The sequence below is a fragment of the Drosophila subobscura genome, chromosome A, assembly GCF_008121235.1.
Source record: "Drosophila subobscura isolate 14011-0131.10 chromosome A, UCBerk_Dsub_1.0, whole genome shotgun sequence".
Lineage (NCBI taxonomy): Eukaryota > Metazoa > Arthropoda > Insecta > Diptera > Drosophilidae > Drosophila > Drosophila subobscura.
Genome location: NC_048530.1, coordinates 5823238 through 5838083, shown reverse-complemented (window position 1 = coordinate 5838083; position 14846 = coordinate 5823238). Strand labels below are relative to the sequence as shown.

The window sequence follows — 14846 nt, the reverse complement described above, 5'->3', positions numbered from 1 at the left end:
TATGATTTTTCACATTTTCTGTAGAGCTGAAATCAATCAAAATCAAATAGATTCCAAAGTACTCGATGATGCCCGTCGAGCGATTCTTCAGATCAGATTTGCAAATGTTCCTCTTTAAGGCTTTTGCTTTTGAACCAAAACGAAAAGGATTCTGTCTGTTATCATTCTGTCTGTTATCAATGTGGAAAACCAACCAATTGAAATCGTGCTTGAAATACCTTTGGGGCCCGTTAAAAAGTGCTCTAAAATTGCTTTGTTGTTCTTCTGTTTGTTTGCAAGCGAATTTGCAATATTTATTTAATGTTGCGCATACATATGTATGTGCTGGTGTGTGTGTGTGTGTGTAAATTAATATTGTTTTTGTAGTACAAAAGTTATAACAAAATAAATAACAAGAAATTATTGAATACACATTACTCAAACATTCATTTTTCATTACTCGCAATGCAATCGTTTTCCCACGATTGGCATACATTTTGGTTTACCAGAAGAAGCCCAGCCCCCGCCAGCCCGCCAGCCAGGCAGCCTTCCGCCACAGGCATGGAGTGCGGGCCCCAGTCCCCACTGGTCTGAAGTGTAGTTGAGATAGCCATGCCGCTCAGACATTGGTGGGCGCATCCATGCCGCAGATGACCGACTTGACCACGGATGCCGCCGAAAGGGCGGCAAAGTTCTGCCACTTGCGGGTGGACATGCCGTCCTTGTAGTCGGATATGCCCTTGACCAGAATGAAGCTCTCGCGGCAATTGCCAATAATGCTGTCCAGGACGCTGCTCATCTCGACATCGGTGGCCAGGAGGCCGTACTTGCGGGCGAACTGAGTGCGCAGATCATCGCTGCGTACGAGATCGCGGCCAGAGCCTATGGGACCGAGATGCAGCCGCAGGCGTGGCACACCGTTCAACTCGTCGGCGGCAATGGGATGGGCCACCTCGATGACCTCATTGTTGCCAATGTTCATGAAGAGCTTGTCCGTCTTTGGGTCCGGCCGGCCAAAGTCGCTCTCCGTCTTCTGGGCGAGCGTCTGCTGGGCCTGACCCAGGTACGACTCCCACGGACGCTTCAGCTCCATGTTGGCCTGCAGGCTCTCGGCGATCTGCTGCAGTGAGTCATTGATCGGGAAATACGTCTTCACATCCTCGCCGCTCTTGTACAAATAAACATAAGGTTTCTCCTTGCTGCAAATGGCATGATTGAATGATTGATGGCACCAATCGATCGTAGACCTGTCTCACCTGTTGCTTAACAGTGCCCGCTGCTTGTCCACATACGAGATGACCACATCGCCCAGCCTCACGTGCTTCTTGTAGTCGGTGTAGTGGGGCACGCCGCCAGCGACACCCACAATGAAGACAAAGTCCACCTTTTGGAATGTGCCCAGGAGCCGAGTGGTCGTATTGCCCGTGGCCGTCATCGCCTCCCTGGTGCTGCCCACCGATGGCAGCTTCGTGCTCACTATCCGATGCGCTCCAATATTGCCCAAAGTATAAACATTCGATTCGCCTGCACAGAGAGTAGATTGTGGAAGAGCAAAGTCAGTCGATGATTCATAGCGGGGAGCGCACACAGAACATAAACATGGCTTGCCCAACGGCTGCTTGCATTGTTTGTGCAGAGTGCGTGACGAGATTAATCAATCCCAGCCCAACAAAAAAGTGATACAAATACACGGAGTGACATGGGTGAAATTAGGAGTTCTTCCTTGCACAATCCTTTGCCATAACAACACAAAAAACAAACACGAAAACATGGAAATAAACAGAGTACAGGACGAAGCACACAGGAACTTATGCCAAGGAAGGCCCACAAATATTTGCAGCGCACACATTTCGCTTGAGTTCCAAAAATAAGTCAATATATACACAGATTTAGAGTAAAGCGTAATACCCATACATGTACCGACCCATACACAAGTTGTTCTTAAATTAGGGATATGGAAATTTGGACTTGTGTTTTTGTGGCTTACCAAATCTTCGTTTCTTTTTGGATTTTCTTAGGGTGTTCGTTAGATTGGGATCGGAATCTGTTACGGGGTGGGTACACACATTCGAGTTTCGTGGGTTGCGAGGGGGTTGGTGTTGGTGTTGGTAGAGCGGATGGAGGTTAATGTTTTTCGTCGCAAAAACAAGCAACAATTTTATGCAAATTCATTCAATTGGGTTGCGGTTAGGAGAGTGGGTAGGGGCAGGAGCCACAATAAGAGAGCGAAAAAGAGACAGAGAGAGAGAGAGAGAGAGTTGAGATATTATTAGTGTGGGAACTCAAAGGATGTTGGAGGAGTTGAAAGGTCATTAAACTGTTCTTTATCAGCATTCTATGGATTAGTGCGATTGTCCACGCCCCACCGCCCCACCTACCGACTGTGGTATAGCGAACGAATGTCTCCTTGTTCTCGAGCATCGCGTCCACGGCCAGCTTCTCGCAGTATTGCGCCGTTATGATGGCAATCGTCGGCTGCTTGTTGGACGCTATCGTTGGCATCTGCTTCACCACCTTGATCTCCTTGTCCTCGTGGTGGATGCGTGTGTAGGCATTGTACTCCATCGACTTGATCAGGCCACGCTCCTGCAGCGACTGTATGACCAGCAGCACATCCTGTTCGCTCCATCCGTAGTCCCTGCGTCAAGTCAAATTCAATTAAATATTATTTGAGTGGAAAATCGGTCTATGTCTCACTTGGCCAGATCCTCGGGCGAAACGGGATTGGGGTAGGCCTGCTCGATCAGCTCGAGCACCTTCTCCTGTGTCAGTGGCGGAGATTCAAACTGCGACTCCTCCAGCGAAACTGCGAAGGAGAGAAACAGAGAGAGGGAGAGTTCATCATCAGTACAGATCAGATTGGAGTCAGAGCTGGGGACGGGGAGCTTTAGCGCCTGGCTGCTGGGGTTATACGAGTATTTTCACATCCCTACAGGGCAGGAAATAATGTTTCCCCCTGCATGGACCATGAAATCTGTGCGATGCAACGATGCAACGATGTTAGCAGGTGGGCGCGTGGCTGGTTAGGCAGTGGATGCTGGTTAACACAAGAGACGAGGACGCCACTGTAGGGGTGTTTCGGGTTCTTTCGCTTTGTCGAGAGTCGATTAAAATGCTCAAGCAGCGTATTTTAATTACTGGCTGCAGACAAATTGGTCTCTAAAGATGTCATTTAGGTGAGTACGAGGATGAGTGGGAGAAATGGACACTGATTCGTGTTGCATAAAGGCAATGACCTGCGGTGTCTGCAGTCGGAGTGGCACACATTGGCAAGCAGTTCGAAATAGGTACAGTTTTAGGGTCACCATGGCCGCTTGAGACTCGAGCAGCTTCAGTTGCGGAATGTTTGGTGGAAGCACTACAGTTTGCGAAGCACATATGTTTGCATGTGTATGCATGTAGTTTGAGGGTCATCGCAGTGTAAAAACAGTTACGATCTTTCAAATACAGTTTATGCAGTTGGACAGCGGCTGCAGTTTACAGAGGCTTACTGGGGAACGTAATTACAGTTTTAAGCTTTCGATGACTGAGAAGGCTGACTACAGTTTTTGCAGCTTTGACAAGCAGTGTTCTCAAGTATTCACCTGCCTAAAGTTGAGTATGTTTTTTTCTTAGCTGCAAGCAGTTCCACTCCTACAGTTTAAAAACAGCTTGGATCTAGATAAGTTGAACAGTTTCCAAGCCACTGGCTTAAGCATTATTTATTATTATTTACGTTTGAGTTCGCTTTAACATTCGTTTTCAGTGCAAAAACATTACTTGTTTTTTGATTGGATTTTCTTGTGGTTTTAGAGCGTGCATTTAGTACAAAAAAAACGAACGAAACAAAACAAAACCAAACAACGAGTGAGCAAAAAGTGAGACAGAGAGGAGAGAGATGCGAGAGAGAAACGTAGTAGTAGTAGTAGTAGTAGACGGAGGGGTGGGGTGGTAAGCGGCAGATATACGGCACGGGCACGGCACGGCACGGCAGACACTACGGTAGACGAGACGTGGATTAGGGGGGGATTAGTTGCGGAAGGGGCTAGAAGTGGAGTTGGCAATCACTTCCGCCTGGCACTCAGCTGATCCGTGTACATGTCCAGCCAAATGGCCTTCATCAGATCGCCGCCATCACCTGTTTTCTTCTGCGCCAGCAGCGCCTCCTCGAACTTGCGATTGCAATCGCCGTAGCAATAGATGATGTAACCATCCCGAGCTGCCTCCCCACAAGTCAAATCAATCAAATCAAATCAAATCAAATCAGTTCAGAGATTAAAAGGAGAATGACTGCAAAAACAGAATTCTTGCTGCTCAGAGCAGCATTTACTTACGCGGACGTGAGGGCGGCGCCGACGTCTGCTCCAGAATGCGCAGCTCGATCTCGATCGACTGAATCTCCGAGTAGCCGTGCTGCATCAGCTTCATGATCTTCTTGATGAAGCCCACATAGTCTGCAAAGAGGGAGAGAGACCTTAAGCATGGGCAAACAACAAAACACCTCAGAGTACTGTACCTCGGGGAAAGTCCTGCGGACTGACCAGCTCCTTGAAGAAGTCCTGGGCAATGTGCGCTTGCTTCTCGTCGTTGGTCAGCCAATCGCGAAACCAGAAACGCAACGTGCGCGACTCCTGCGAGTGCTTGCCCGTGTTGGCGCTCACCAGGAACACCCGAAACTCGAGGGACAAGGCCGCCGCCTTGCTGGCGCTCTTCTGGCCAGCCACCGTGTCCTTGTTTATGATGATGCCCGTGTGATCGCCACCGGCCACGTGCACCCGATCGTTGATCTCATCCACCAGCTTCCTCTCAATGAGGATCACCGTGCTGTTGGCTGTCTTGCCTCGGGGCGTCATCACGACCTGCTCTGTCCGCGGCGGTGTCTGGCTCCTACGAGAGACGCTCGTGTTCTGCTGCTGCTCGTTCTGTTCGCCTCCAACAGCCAGCGGCGGGGCTGCGACACTTTTATTGCCGTGGATTTTGTTGTTACTGTTACTGTTACTGCTGTTATAACTGTTGTTGCTGTTGCCATTCGGCAGGACCCCGTTGGCATCCACGTTCCCATTTCCATTCCCATTTCCATTGCCCCCATTCGATGTCTGCGATTTGTTTGGCTTGGGGGGCGGCGGCGGTGGCCCCATCTGTGGGTGAGTTCTTCGCTCTGACATATTTATACCGTCACCGTCTCCGACTCCGTCTCTCTCTCTCTCTCTGCCTCAGATCCCGCTGTCTCTATGGGCGGTGGTATGTCCTTGAGCCCGAAAAGGACGTTGATGTTGTTGATTGCTGCCAAAAGAAAAGCAAAAGTTGACTGTCAGCAGAGGTGCAACAGAGTGAGCAGAGGGGGGGAGTAAGCACAATTATACGGCACAGGTACAGTGGAGCATACACACCCATGGTCATTATTTTGTGGGCCTACAAGTAGCTTTTAGCTCATTCTCAATAGTAATTTTACACTGCTAACAGAACGAACCTCAATTGGTGCCCAAACCCTCGTGGAACACCTCAAAAGTAATTGCTACGTTGGCCCCAAGGCTCGTTCTTGGTAAACTACAGCAGATACTCGTAGGTAATTTCCTGAATTTCTCTTGGGACTCTTCGCGGTGCGTGTGGCGAGTTCCATGTCCCCGTGGATCAAATGTTGCCTGCCACCCAAAGTCTTGCTCCGGGGAACTCTGACGCTGTCTCGTGTTGCGCGGCGGGTCTGTCTGCTGCTCTGGCAATGGGCCAAACAAATTTAGAATTCATAACTAATTGGTGTCATAAATCGCCCCAGCCCCACCAACCCCTCCGCAACCGTACCTGCGGAGGGTTACCCTGCCGGTAAGGCAGAGGCGACCCAGTGACTCGCTTTCGGCCTACAAAAATGCAAAATAAAAACGATAAAACGGGACCAAAACAAACGAAGAAAGGCAAGAAGGAAAATCAATAGGCAACAACTTCGTGGTATGACAACCCCCCAGGGCAGGGGGCTGGCGAGGCAGGCAAGGCGGGGGGCATCGTACTCTCAAAAGTTTTTACCCCGCAATTACAGCCCAAAAGCAAGTCAACTTCCGGGCCAAATGTCAACCAAAGAGCTGCGGCAAAAAGAGTTTTTCGAATACTCACTGGACAGGAGTGCGGGCGGGGGGGCGGCGGCATACACTGGGGGGTGACTTGTGCTCCGCATATTTGCATGGCGCACACACACCCCAACCCCTCCCCAGGGTAAAAGGCGAATGAACCGAGTGGCAAGAGGCAACAGAGGAGAAGGGCCAAGGGACCGACGGGCAAATGCAAGCAACAAAAAAATAACCAAGGAAATGAAATTTGCATTTCTTTTTTTTCCATGCCACGCCGGCTTGGGGTTGCTTCTCCAGAAAGGGTCTCTCATTTATGTGTTTTATATTTGTGGAATTCTCCTAGATGCAAGCCAGCTACTACTTTTTATACCCGGTACTCGAAGAGTAAATAGGGTATATTGTATTTGTGCACATAACGGTTGTATGTAACGCACAGAAGGAAACGTTTCCGACCCCATAAAGTATATATATTCTTGATCAGCATCAATAGCCGAGTCGATTGAGCCATGTCTGTCTGTCCGTCTGTCCGTCTGTCCGTCTGTCCGTCTGTCCGTCTGTCCGTCCGTCCGTCTGTCCGTCTTGTTTGTCGGCTAGTTCTCAGAGACTATAAGAGCTAGAGCCACCAAATTTTGGCACCAGACTGCTGTATGCTCACACTGAAACCAGTGTATTTCAAAAATGAGCCCCGCCCCTTCCGCCCCCGCAAAGGGCAAAACCTCCCAAATCTACAATTTTGAAGATAACAGAAAACTAAAAACGCCATTCCGTAGGGAATGACCTTATCTATCAGATCACCAAATTGGAATCCGATTGGATCATTATTATAGCCACAATGAAGAAATTAATTTGCAGTAGTCAAACCCACCCCGTCCCGCAGCATTCACACTCTGCTTCGGGCTGTTTATGGCCTGGCCCCTGACACGTCACTGCTTTTGCCTCTGCCGCTGCCTCTGCCCTGACTCTGCAGTGTGTGTTTCTAGGGGAGGGTGGCGAGCTAAAGGAGCGTGTTGGCGTGAGTAGTGTTGTTGATGTAGATGACAGATGAAGAAAAAATGTAAAATTGGACAAATAACCGCTAAAGTGCAGATGTAGTACTGAGTGCCGGGTATAAAAGTTGTGACGCGTAAGAAGCGTCTCACACGTCCCTTCTCGTTTGTACTGAAACAATGCCAAGTGCATAGAGAATCCTCCTGGATAACGTCTCTGTCGCAAGTGTGAGTAATCCTCAATGAAATGTTGGCTAGAGCTGGACAGACACTCACTTAAAGACTGTTTATCCCGCTGGGCAGTTGGCAGCACTTGACTCTTAATTAGATTAAAGAGATTCTTCGTTTATTCGCCGTGCACTTCAACCCCAGCATTTCGTGTGTCAAGGGTGCAGCAGCCAGCCAGCAGCCAGCAGCACTCCAATTTCATGAGCCGGAAATGATTGTGACGTCTGGTCTGCAATTTCAATTATAAAACAAAAACAAGCATCGAAGGCAAAGGGCAGCAAACAAACACAAAATGGCAGAGTACAGTGCCGCCTTTTGGTCTAGAGTCTAGACACACCCTTGGGGTCTCTCCACCTCTTTTGAAAGTGCATTTTCTTCACTTCCGCTCGATGGGGTTTTCATAGTTGGCCAATCTTTTGGGGCGGCGTCTACAAATTCGGAAATTCCTATAGCAAGTGCCTGGCGATGCGTAACTCCCCTGGGTCGACTGCTTGCCGAGGGTAAGGAAAAGGGTTTGGCTCTCCAGCAGCGAAAACATTTTATGGTTGACAGAGCGCCAGTCACGTCTCTCACCAAACAACAGCAAACAAATTGCACATTTGCCCGGGAAACCAGCGATAGAAGGCGGCTAAATATGAAGAGGGAAGTGCAACATAGAGCGGGGGAAACTGATAAAGCTGAAGGAGGGAGAGAGAACCGCTAAGCAGCCCACACGCAAAACAAAACAAAAAGGAACAGCAAATAATTGTTGCAGGGAAATCTGTTTTCCACTTGGTCTGGGTCTGAGAGATGAAGCAGAACCAGCGCCAAAGAGACAAAGTGGGCGAACAGAGGAAATGCGCGACCCACCGATGGACGCCCTACAACTGTGGCCACACGAATAGCTGTCAGTGGGCTCACAAATACAAATAGTTGAGTTTCCACAGAGTTAACATTTCAAAATGATATCTAGAATTGCATCTCAGAACATTAACATCGTATTTAAAAGTGCAAAATATAGCAGAATATTTTTTAACGTAGATTAATTGTTTACCAAAGAAGCTTGCGTACAATTTGAAGGCTTATTTGTTTATGTGAACAGAGATCTCTGCAAGGCTTTCAAATTTGATTGAAAAACTCTGTAGGAAAGCAAAAAACTCTGCCAATAATTGGTTCAAAATAAACCACATAATAACCATCAATTATAATAGATAATATTTTCCACTGAAACTTGACCAAATTTGTATAATTATGACCCCAATTGTACGTACATAATTATTGCATGCACTGCAGATGGCCAATACTTGTTTGTGGTTTCCTGTGGCGAGTGTGGGAAGTGGCAAACAAAACGATCTTTCAACCGAAAAAGTATGCCCAAGAGATCTTCAGTGTTGTGTAACGGCACTAAAAACACTCTATCATGGAAATGGCAGGGAAAAACGTTCGTAAATGAACCAAAAATCGTTGAATTTACATCGCAGTATCGCAGTTCGTCATCCATGGAAGCAAATGAGTGTGCCAAAGGCACATACATACGTGTATTCCCTAGCAAAGGCAACAAAGAGCTAATTACCGCATAATTTGAGTTAATTTTGCAACTTGGCGACGGATGGGAACTGGGAGGTGTGAGCTGAGGCGAAACGAAACGTGACTCAAAGCTGAACAACTATTGAACCGATATACCGAGCACTCGTACTGCCATAATGTACACACGAACTTGACAGACAATTAAGTAATTTCCTGACTCACAAATAAGGCAAAGGGCAGGCACATGGCTATGGCTGGTCTCTTGTGAGTCTTTGATGCGATCGAATGTTTCATTTATTTGTAATTAATTTTCAAAGCGAAAGAGAGAGTGGAAGCGATCCTAGCCTGTCCATTTATAGCCCCAAACATTTGTGTACATTTTCATCATAATGCCTCGAATCAGCTCCATTATGATGTCAAGGTTATTCCAAACAAAATTACGATTATTTCTCACTCCACAGCAGCAGCAGCAGCAGCAGCCTAGCCATTATCCACAGCGCTCTTCCGCCCGGCCTTGGATCTCGGGTTCTTGGAACATTCAATGGCCTGAATTGTCGAGCAGTGAATATAGTTTTCAATTTGTTTATAAAACACTGTGGAAACACTTGCGGGAGGCTCCTGGGCATTGCCCATGCTGACTCTTAATTTATGATTATAACTACGAACAAAATGCAGGAAATTTAAGATAGAATAGCTAGGCACAGAATGCTGAGCCTAAATATACCCTAAACAGCGACAGCAAAACATCAACCAGGCCGAAAGATGTACAAAAATTCAACTGAACATTCGTGCATATATTTTATGAGCTTGTCTGTCTGTCTGTCATCCAAATATGAATGAGAGTGTGCAATCTGTCGAGAGCTACGGCAGGGGAATTACACAATTACATTTCTCGCACCAATTGTGATTTTCCTTTGCTGAATTCTGTGTGCAGAAATGCATTTCGTTATCGATCCACTGGGGATCAGTACTCGCAATGATTTTCCCTTGAACTGTGGCTGCGAAAATAAATTAAAATAACTGCAAGACAATTTGCATATTTGAAAAGTTTTAATTGGAGGCCGACAAAAACAAACCTGAGACCCTGAGACCTGTGAACTGGACTCGGGTCGAAGATCCGAAGGGTCAACTGGAATTCAATCGAACGGTGACGTCATTATGCTTTCGTCAACATCCCAGCCCAGACTCTGACGTCATGTTTGCGGCATTCCGTGATTATTTTGATCGTCCAACAAGTTGGGGGACCTTCAAAAAGTGTACAATCTAAGCTTCAAGCAGAGAGAGCTCCAGCTTTGCTCTATACGAATAAGTATTTTATGTATTTAGATTTTGAAATCGTTTTATCTGAATGAGTTCTCCGGGGCATTAATCATAGAAGCAAGCAAAGCAATGGGCCGTCGCCATGTCTGCATTTTCCTCAGCTCTTTGGCTAGATTCTTGCGCAAATCGGGGGAAAATATTTATACTCTCGAGCCATACAAATACAATTTAGATATAAATATGTACATATGTGTCTCTATATCGTGGTGGATTCTTTCGTCAGACACCTTTGGGACACTTTTTTGTTGCTCTGTTCAAATTGTGTAAAATTAAGTCGCCGAGGAGTAGGAGAATGGAAGTGGACTGGGCACGGATTGTCGCTGATGTCTGATGCAATAATAAGTTCTGCTGTGGCATGCGTCATCTGGCAGTCAGCCGATTGCATCGGTTGATCAATTAGCTCTGTGGATCAATATAACACCAGCTGCAGCGCGTGGGTGGCTGTCTGCCCCTCCACTCCACTCCACTCCACTCCACTCAAATGTCCAATTGCAGGGCATGCAACATTGTGGCCCTTTTATCTACGCGACGCACGCAACATCACGCAACAGCACGGCGCAAGGGTTGCTCGTGCCACAAGACACACACACACGGGCAGATACTCTGCAAAAATCAGTTGATAAAAAATGAGTTCTAAATCCACAACTGCAGAGGTTCGTTTCCCCCAGCAATGGGAATGTGTCCAGCAATTATCTCTCGTAAAGATTTCTTTGTTGGTTTTTCGTCTTGCATTCTGTATAACCAATATACCCTTTCTTTTTTGTGCTGGCAACTGAACCGAATACGAACAGCTGGAGCAGAAGTCTTCTTGGCTCTTGGACTTCTTGGAATTAGCGTCTGGGTGGGTGGGTTCTCGGGGTTCTTCGGGCTGCAAAGGGTGGTGCTTGGGCGCTTAATAAATTAGAGCGGCGGCAGCGACTGTGCGATATGGGCGGCGGTTTCTTGACAGTTTTATGGCCACGTAATACAGCACCGAATGCAGCTCAGAAATGCGAGCTCTCCCTCTCCCTCTCCCATTCCCATCCCCTTCCCCCTATGGGTCTTTTGCTCTTATTGTTTTTCCCTCACTGTGTCAGTGGTGGTGCGTTGCCTTCGTTCGTTTGTGATGGCGATTAGAGCCTGATTAAGAGTGGGGTTTATAATGTGACCCACATTATGGGCCGAGCGGCAGGCCAGCCCTGGGGGATGGTGCAACTAGCCACCCCCTTGAGGGCTTTGTTGGTGGAGAACTCATTCTACTCAACCGATTGAAACCCAAACTCTGTTTTGCACACTGATATGGTGCAGTGGAAAGTGCATCTCAAATGTCACTTGATTATCACATTGAGCCTCCACCCAGACATTGTATCAATTTACAGCTGTGCCCCACTGCCCCAAAGAGGCAAAGTGCGAACAAATCAAATCAAGAAAAACGAATGGAAGAACGAGTACTTTGAAGTGCAGGCAGCCAATAGAGAGCAACCCGAGCCATAGGCAGCACTTGGGCTACGGATGCCGAGCATCTGCTCCAGAAGTTGAATGAACCAAACCGATCGGTTTTGATCTTCGAGTAAAATTCATTTACTTCAAGCTGTGTTTAATTCTAGTTTGTATTTCAATGAAGCATATTTCCCATTACAAAACTATATTCCTTGAGTTTCAAATGGATTAAACTCACGACATGGCAATCCACTGCGGAAAGCTACTTCGTAAGTATTACTTTTAATCAGTTATTCAATTTGCTCGGCATTCCCTTCGCCAGGCAGACACAAATGCAACGGCTACTCACATAATTCATTTAATTTTTGAATACAAATTTTGCTTTACATTTAACAAAGATCATTTTGGTTACAATAATTTTCAATCGCTGCTAAAAGTCCAAGCCTACAAATTCCACTTTAATTGCTTTTCGCCTAAAGAGTTGCAAGTTGAAATTTTGGTGCCTAAATTCAGAACTGGAAACCGAAAAAACTGAAGCCGAAAATCGAGAATCGAACACCGAAAACGTGTGGCTATGGAGAGCAGCCAATTTCTGCATACTCGGGTGGGCACCCTGAGAATGAGATCATTTTTAGACCTCTATCTTTCTCTCTTTCTCTCTATCTCTTTCTGTAGATGTAGCTGTATCTTCTGTGGCTGTATCTGTATCTGTATCTTCTGTAGCTGTATCTGTATCTGTGTGCTGTTTGCTATGGGCCTCTCGCTGCTTCTTCGTGATGTGCGGCGCTCGTTTTTGTATACAATTTTGCTAGCCAAATGTTTTTGGCGTCGTTAAAATTGTTGAAATTTCCCCTGGCGCTGGAGCAACGCACATAAAAACAAAACAATGAAATAAGCAACACGAAAACGTTGACCAAAATGCAGGTCACACAGAAATAACACAACAATGAACGCTGGCAAGGGTTCGAACAGCTGGATACCCCTCACTCTAGACGTCACTGATCATTGGCTTGTTGGCGGTGAGAATGCACCACGGCATAGTACCCGTGATCCTCCCGAATGAATCCACGGTCTATGGCCATGTCGAGCTTCTCCTCGACATTTTTCCAAAAGTTCAAATCTTCGAGCTGGGGCTGCGAGTTCAAACCATGGATAGGATATATGCACATATCCTTTAGGTAATTACTGACCTGATACTGTAGGTCGACCGCGTCAAAGATATCTTCGATGGTGGCTGGACGCTTGATGCTGTACACCACCTGCACAATCGCCACAGAGTCTCGCGAGAATCGAGACACTGTATTGTATCGGGAGTAGCGGAATTCCATCTTACTTTGCGCGTTGCTAGTCTTATCGATTGAAAATAGATTGTGAGTTTCACAGAGAGCACTGACGCTCAGTTGACTGAGAGATCGAAGATTTCTTTGTTCGGAGTGTGAAAGCATCGAAGAGGGAAGACAAAATCAAAGGCTACTACGATTCGGGGATTTAGGGAGATTCGTTTCCCCATTGCTTCTCCCTTTCGCTTATGGCAGAGTCTCCAATATGCTCCTCCTCTTCCAGGGTACAGCTGGGAATACAAATACTCGTTGCCGGTGGTTGTCGGGAGGAGAGGGAGGGGAGGGCAAACGGAAATGGACTTGGATCATTTGGGGAGCGCACATAAAGAATAAAGAACCCAACACAGAATAGTTATCAACAGAATTAAAATAATAAAACTGCAAATGCGGACAACAAAGGGAGGCAGAAGCACAAACAGAGGCAGCGGCAGCGGCAAAGGCATGGAGCGTGAGCGAGACAGCCATAAAGGGGTACTCGTTTTTGGCTCAGCTTAATGGAGGTCAATATCGTTGTTATACAGTACATACAGCCTTGTCTCAGTCTCAGTCTCGGTCTCCGTCTCACTCTCAGTCTCAGTTCTCGAAATTCAAATTCAAATGCAGCTGGGGCCTGGAAAACTTGTCTACGATACGAGCACCGAGTGGCATGTGGCAAGTAATCCGATCATTCGGTTGAGGTGAGAGGCAATAATTTGCATACACGCATAAGTAATGCAAAGTGGCAGCCACCCAGGGCACTTCAAAATTACAGGGTGCATGGATAGGATTTTGGAGAAAAGAAAACAATCGATTGCAACTATGGCAGCCCAAAGAGATTTTGTGAATGCCACAGAAGGCGGCATAAATATTAAATATCTAATTATTTGTACAGCTGCAGCAACTCAAAATATGATCATGTCTGGAACACCATTACAGCTTCTCGATCCTGGGTACAATGCAACTCCTCATCTCTGCAAACATCTTTCAAATTTTGGCAAATTTTCATGAGCGCATCCGTTCGATGATGATCAATTTGTGGCCCCAATCAGCCCCAAAGCTGTACCCAAATGACGCACATATTTTCAGCCCAAATTTCATAGCTTCAAACAGGAACTACAAGTGTTACGTTTGCTTCCAAGAACTTGTTGAACGAAATGCCCATACGGAGTATCAACTGCTGCTCGAGTCATCAGTTGTTGGCAGTGTGAAGGTGTAGAAGGTGGAATCGAGTGCTTATAAATAGATAAATATTTTTGGTGAAAGTACAACAGAGACATGTTGCCCTTACCCTCTCGTACACCATGTAGACACGCAGAGGGCTTCTACCACTTGCAAATACGTAATTCCCCCCTATGGGGGGGACACTCACCTGTTGAACGTTGAGCGGCCGCAAGTGACGTGTTTTTTTGTTGTGTATGTTTCTTGTGTGTGCAACCGGTTTAAACTTTTTTGCCTATTTTTATTGTTTATTTAATTTGTTTATTTCTTAATGCGTTGGTTTTGTTTTTCTAGAAGAAAAAAAAAGAATTGTGACACAGAGAAAAAAAGCCGAAGAGAAATACGAGCACAATGTGTGTGTGCGAAAACAACAACAAAAAATGCAAAAAATTTCATATCTTATCTTATCAAAGAAGGGGAGAGGAGTGGAGCGAAGTGAAGAGCGCTAAGAGTGGGGGGAGCAGGTGGAAGAATTTCCCATTATCATCAAATGATAAGCCACAACGCCGATACAGTCGTTTCATTCTGTTTGTTGTTTGGTGATTTCGGAATGGAACTTGTGATGGGGTTGTAACTACAATAAATAGTCGTTTGTACCCTCGCTGATTGTGTTCTAAAATTGCACGCTGACGTCAGGTTCCGCTCCAAAAAAAAAAGGTAGAGAGGGATGAGTCACCGCTCACTCTCCCCCCACTCCACACTCTGGCAGGCAGCCGATCTAACGAGCGAGGCGCTCTGACGTCATAAGCTTAGCGGATAGGACAACAACAAAGAGAAGAGGCAAAGAGAGGAGACAATAGGGTTGCACTTGAAACGGTAGCCACCAAACCGAA

The 14846-nt window shown here is 46.5% G+C and overlaps 2 protein-coding genes across 6 annotated transcripts; both read right to left on the bottom strand.

Moving 5' to 3' along the window:
• Positions 1-362: 362 nt before the first annotated feature.
• Positions 363-14303, bottom strand: LOC117903494. Of its 5 annotated transcripts, none has more exons than XM_034815570.1 (9): positions 14165-14303; positions 4475-5241; positions 4293-4412; positions 4097-4177; positions 2677-2785; positions 2358-2617; positions 1967-2023; positions 1236-1503; positions 363-1181 (listed from the first exon to the last, which is right to left on the bottom strand). In XM_034815570.1, the coding sequence occupies exons 2-9, from the start codon at positions 5121-5123 to the stop codon at positions 599-601; spliced, it is 2127 nt and encodes a 708-aa protein (XP_034671461.1). In that variant the 5' UTR covers positions 5124-5241; positions 14165-14303; the 3' UTR covers positions 363-598. The 5 variants fall into 5 exon arrangements, with proteins under 5 accessions (XP_034671461.1, XP_034671463.1, XP_034671464.1 ...); XM_034815571.1 differs by having other exon boundaries at positions 380-1178; XM_034815572.1 differs by lacking the exon at positions 1967-2023 and having other exon boundaries at positions 367-1181.
• Positions 12269-12951, bottom strand: LOC117903498. The gene is made up of 2 exons (XM_034815578.1): positions 12667-12951; positions 12269-12609 (listed from the first exon to the last, which is right to left on the bottom strand). Exons 1-2 carry the CDS (start codon positions 12919-12921, stop codon positions 12472-12474), a joined length of 393 nt encoding a protein of 130 aa, XP_034671469.1. The 5' UTR covers positions 12922-12951; the 3' UTR covers positions 12269-12471.
• Positions 14304-14846: the final 543 nt, after the last annotated feature.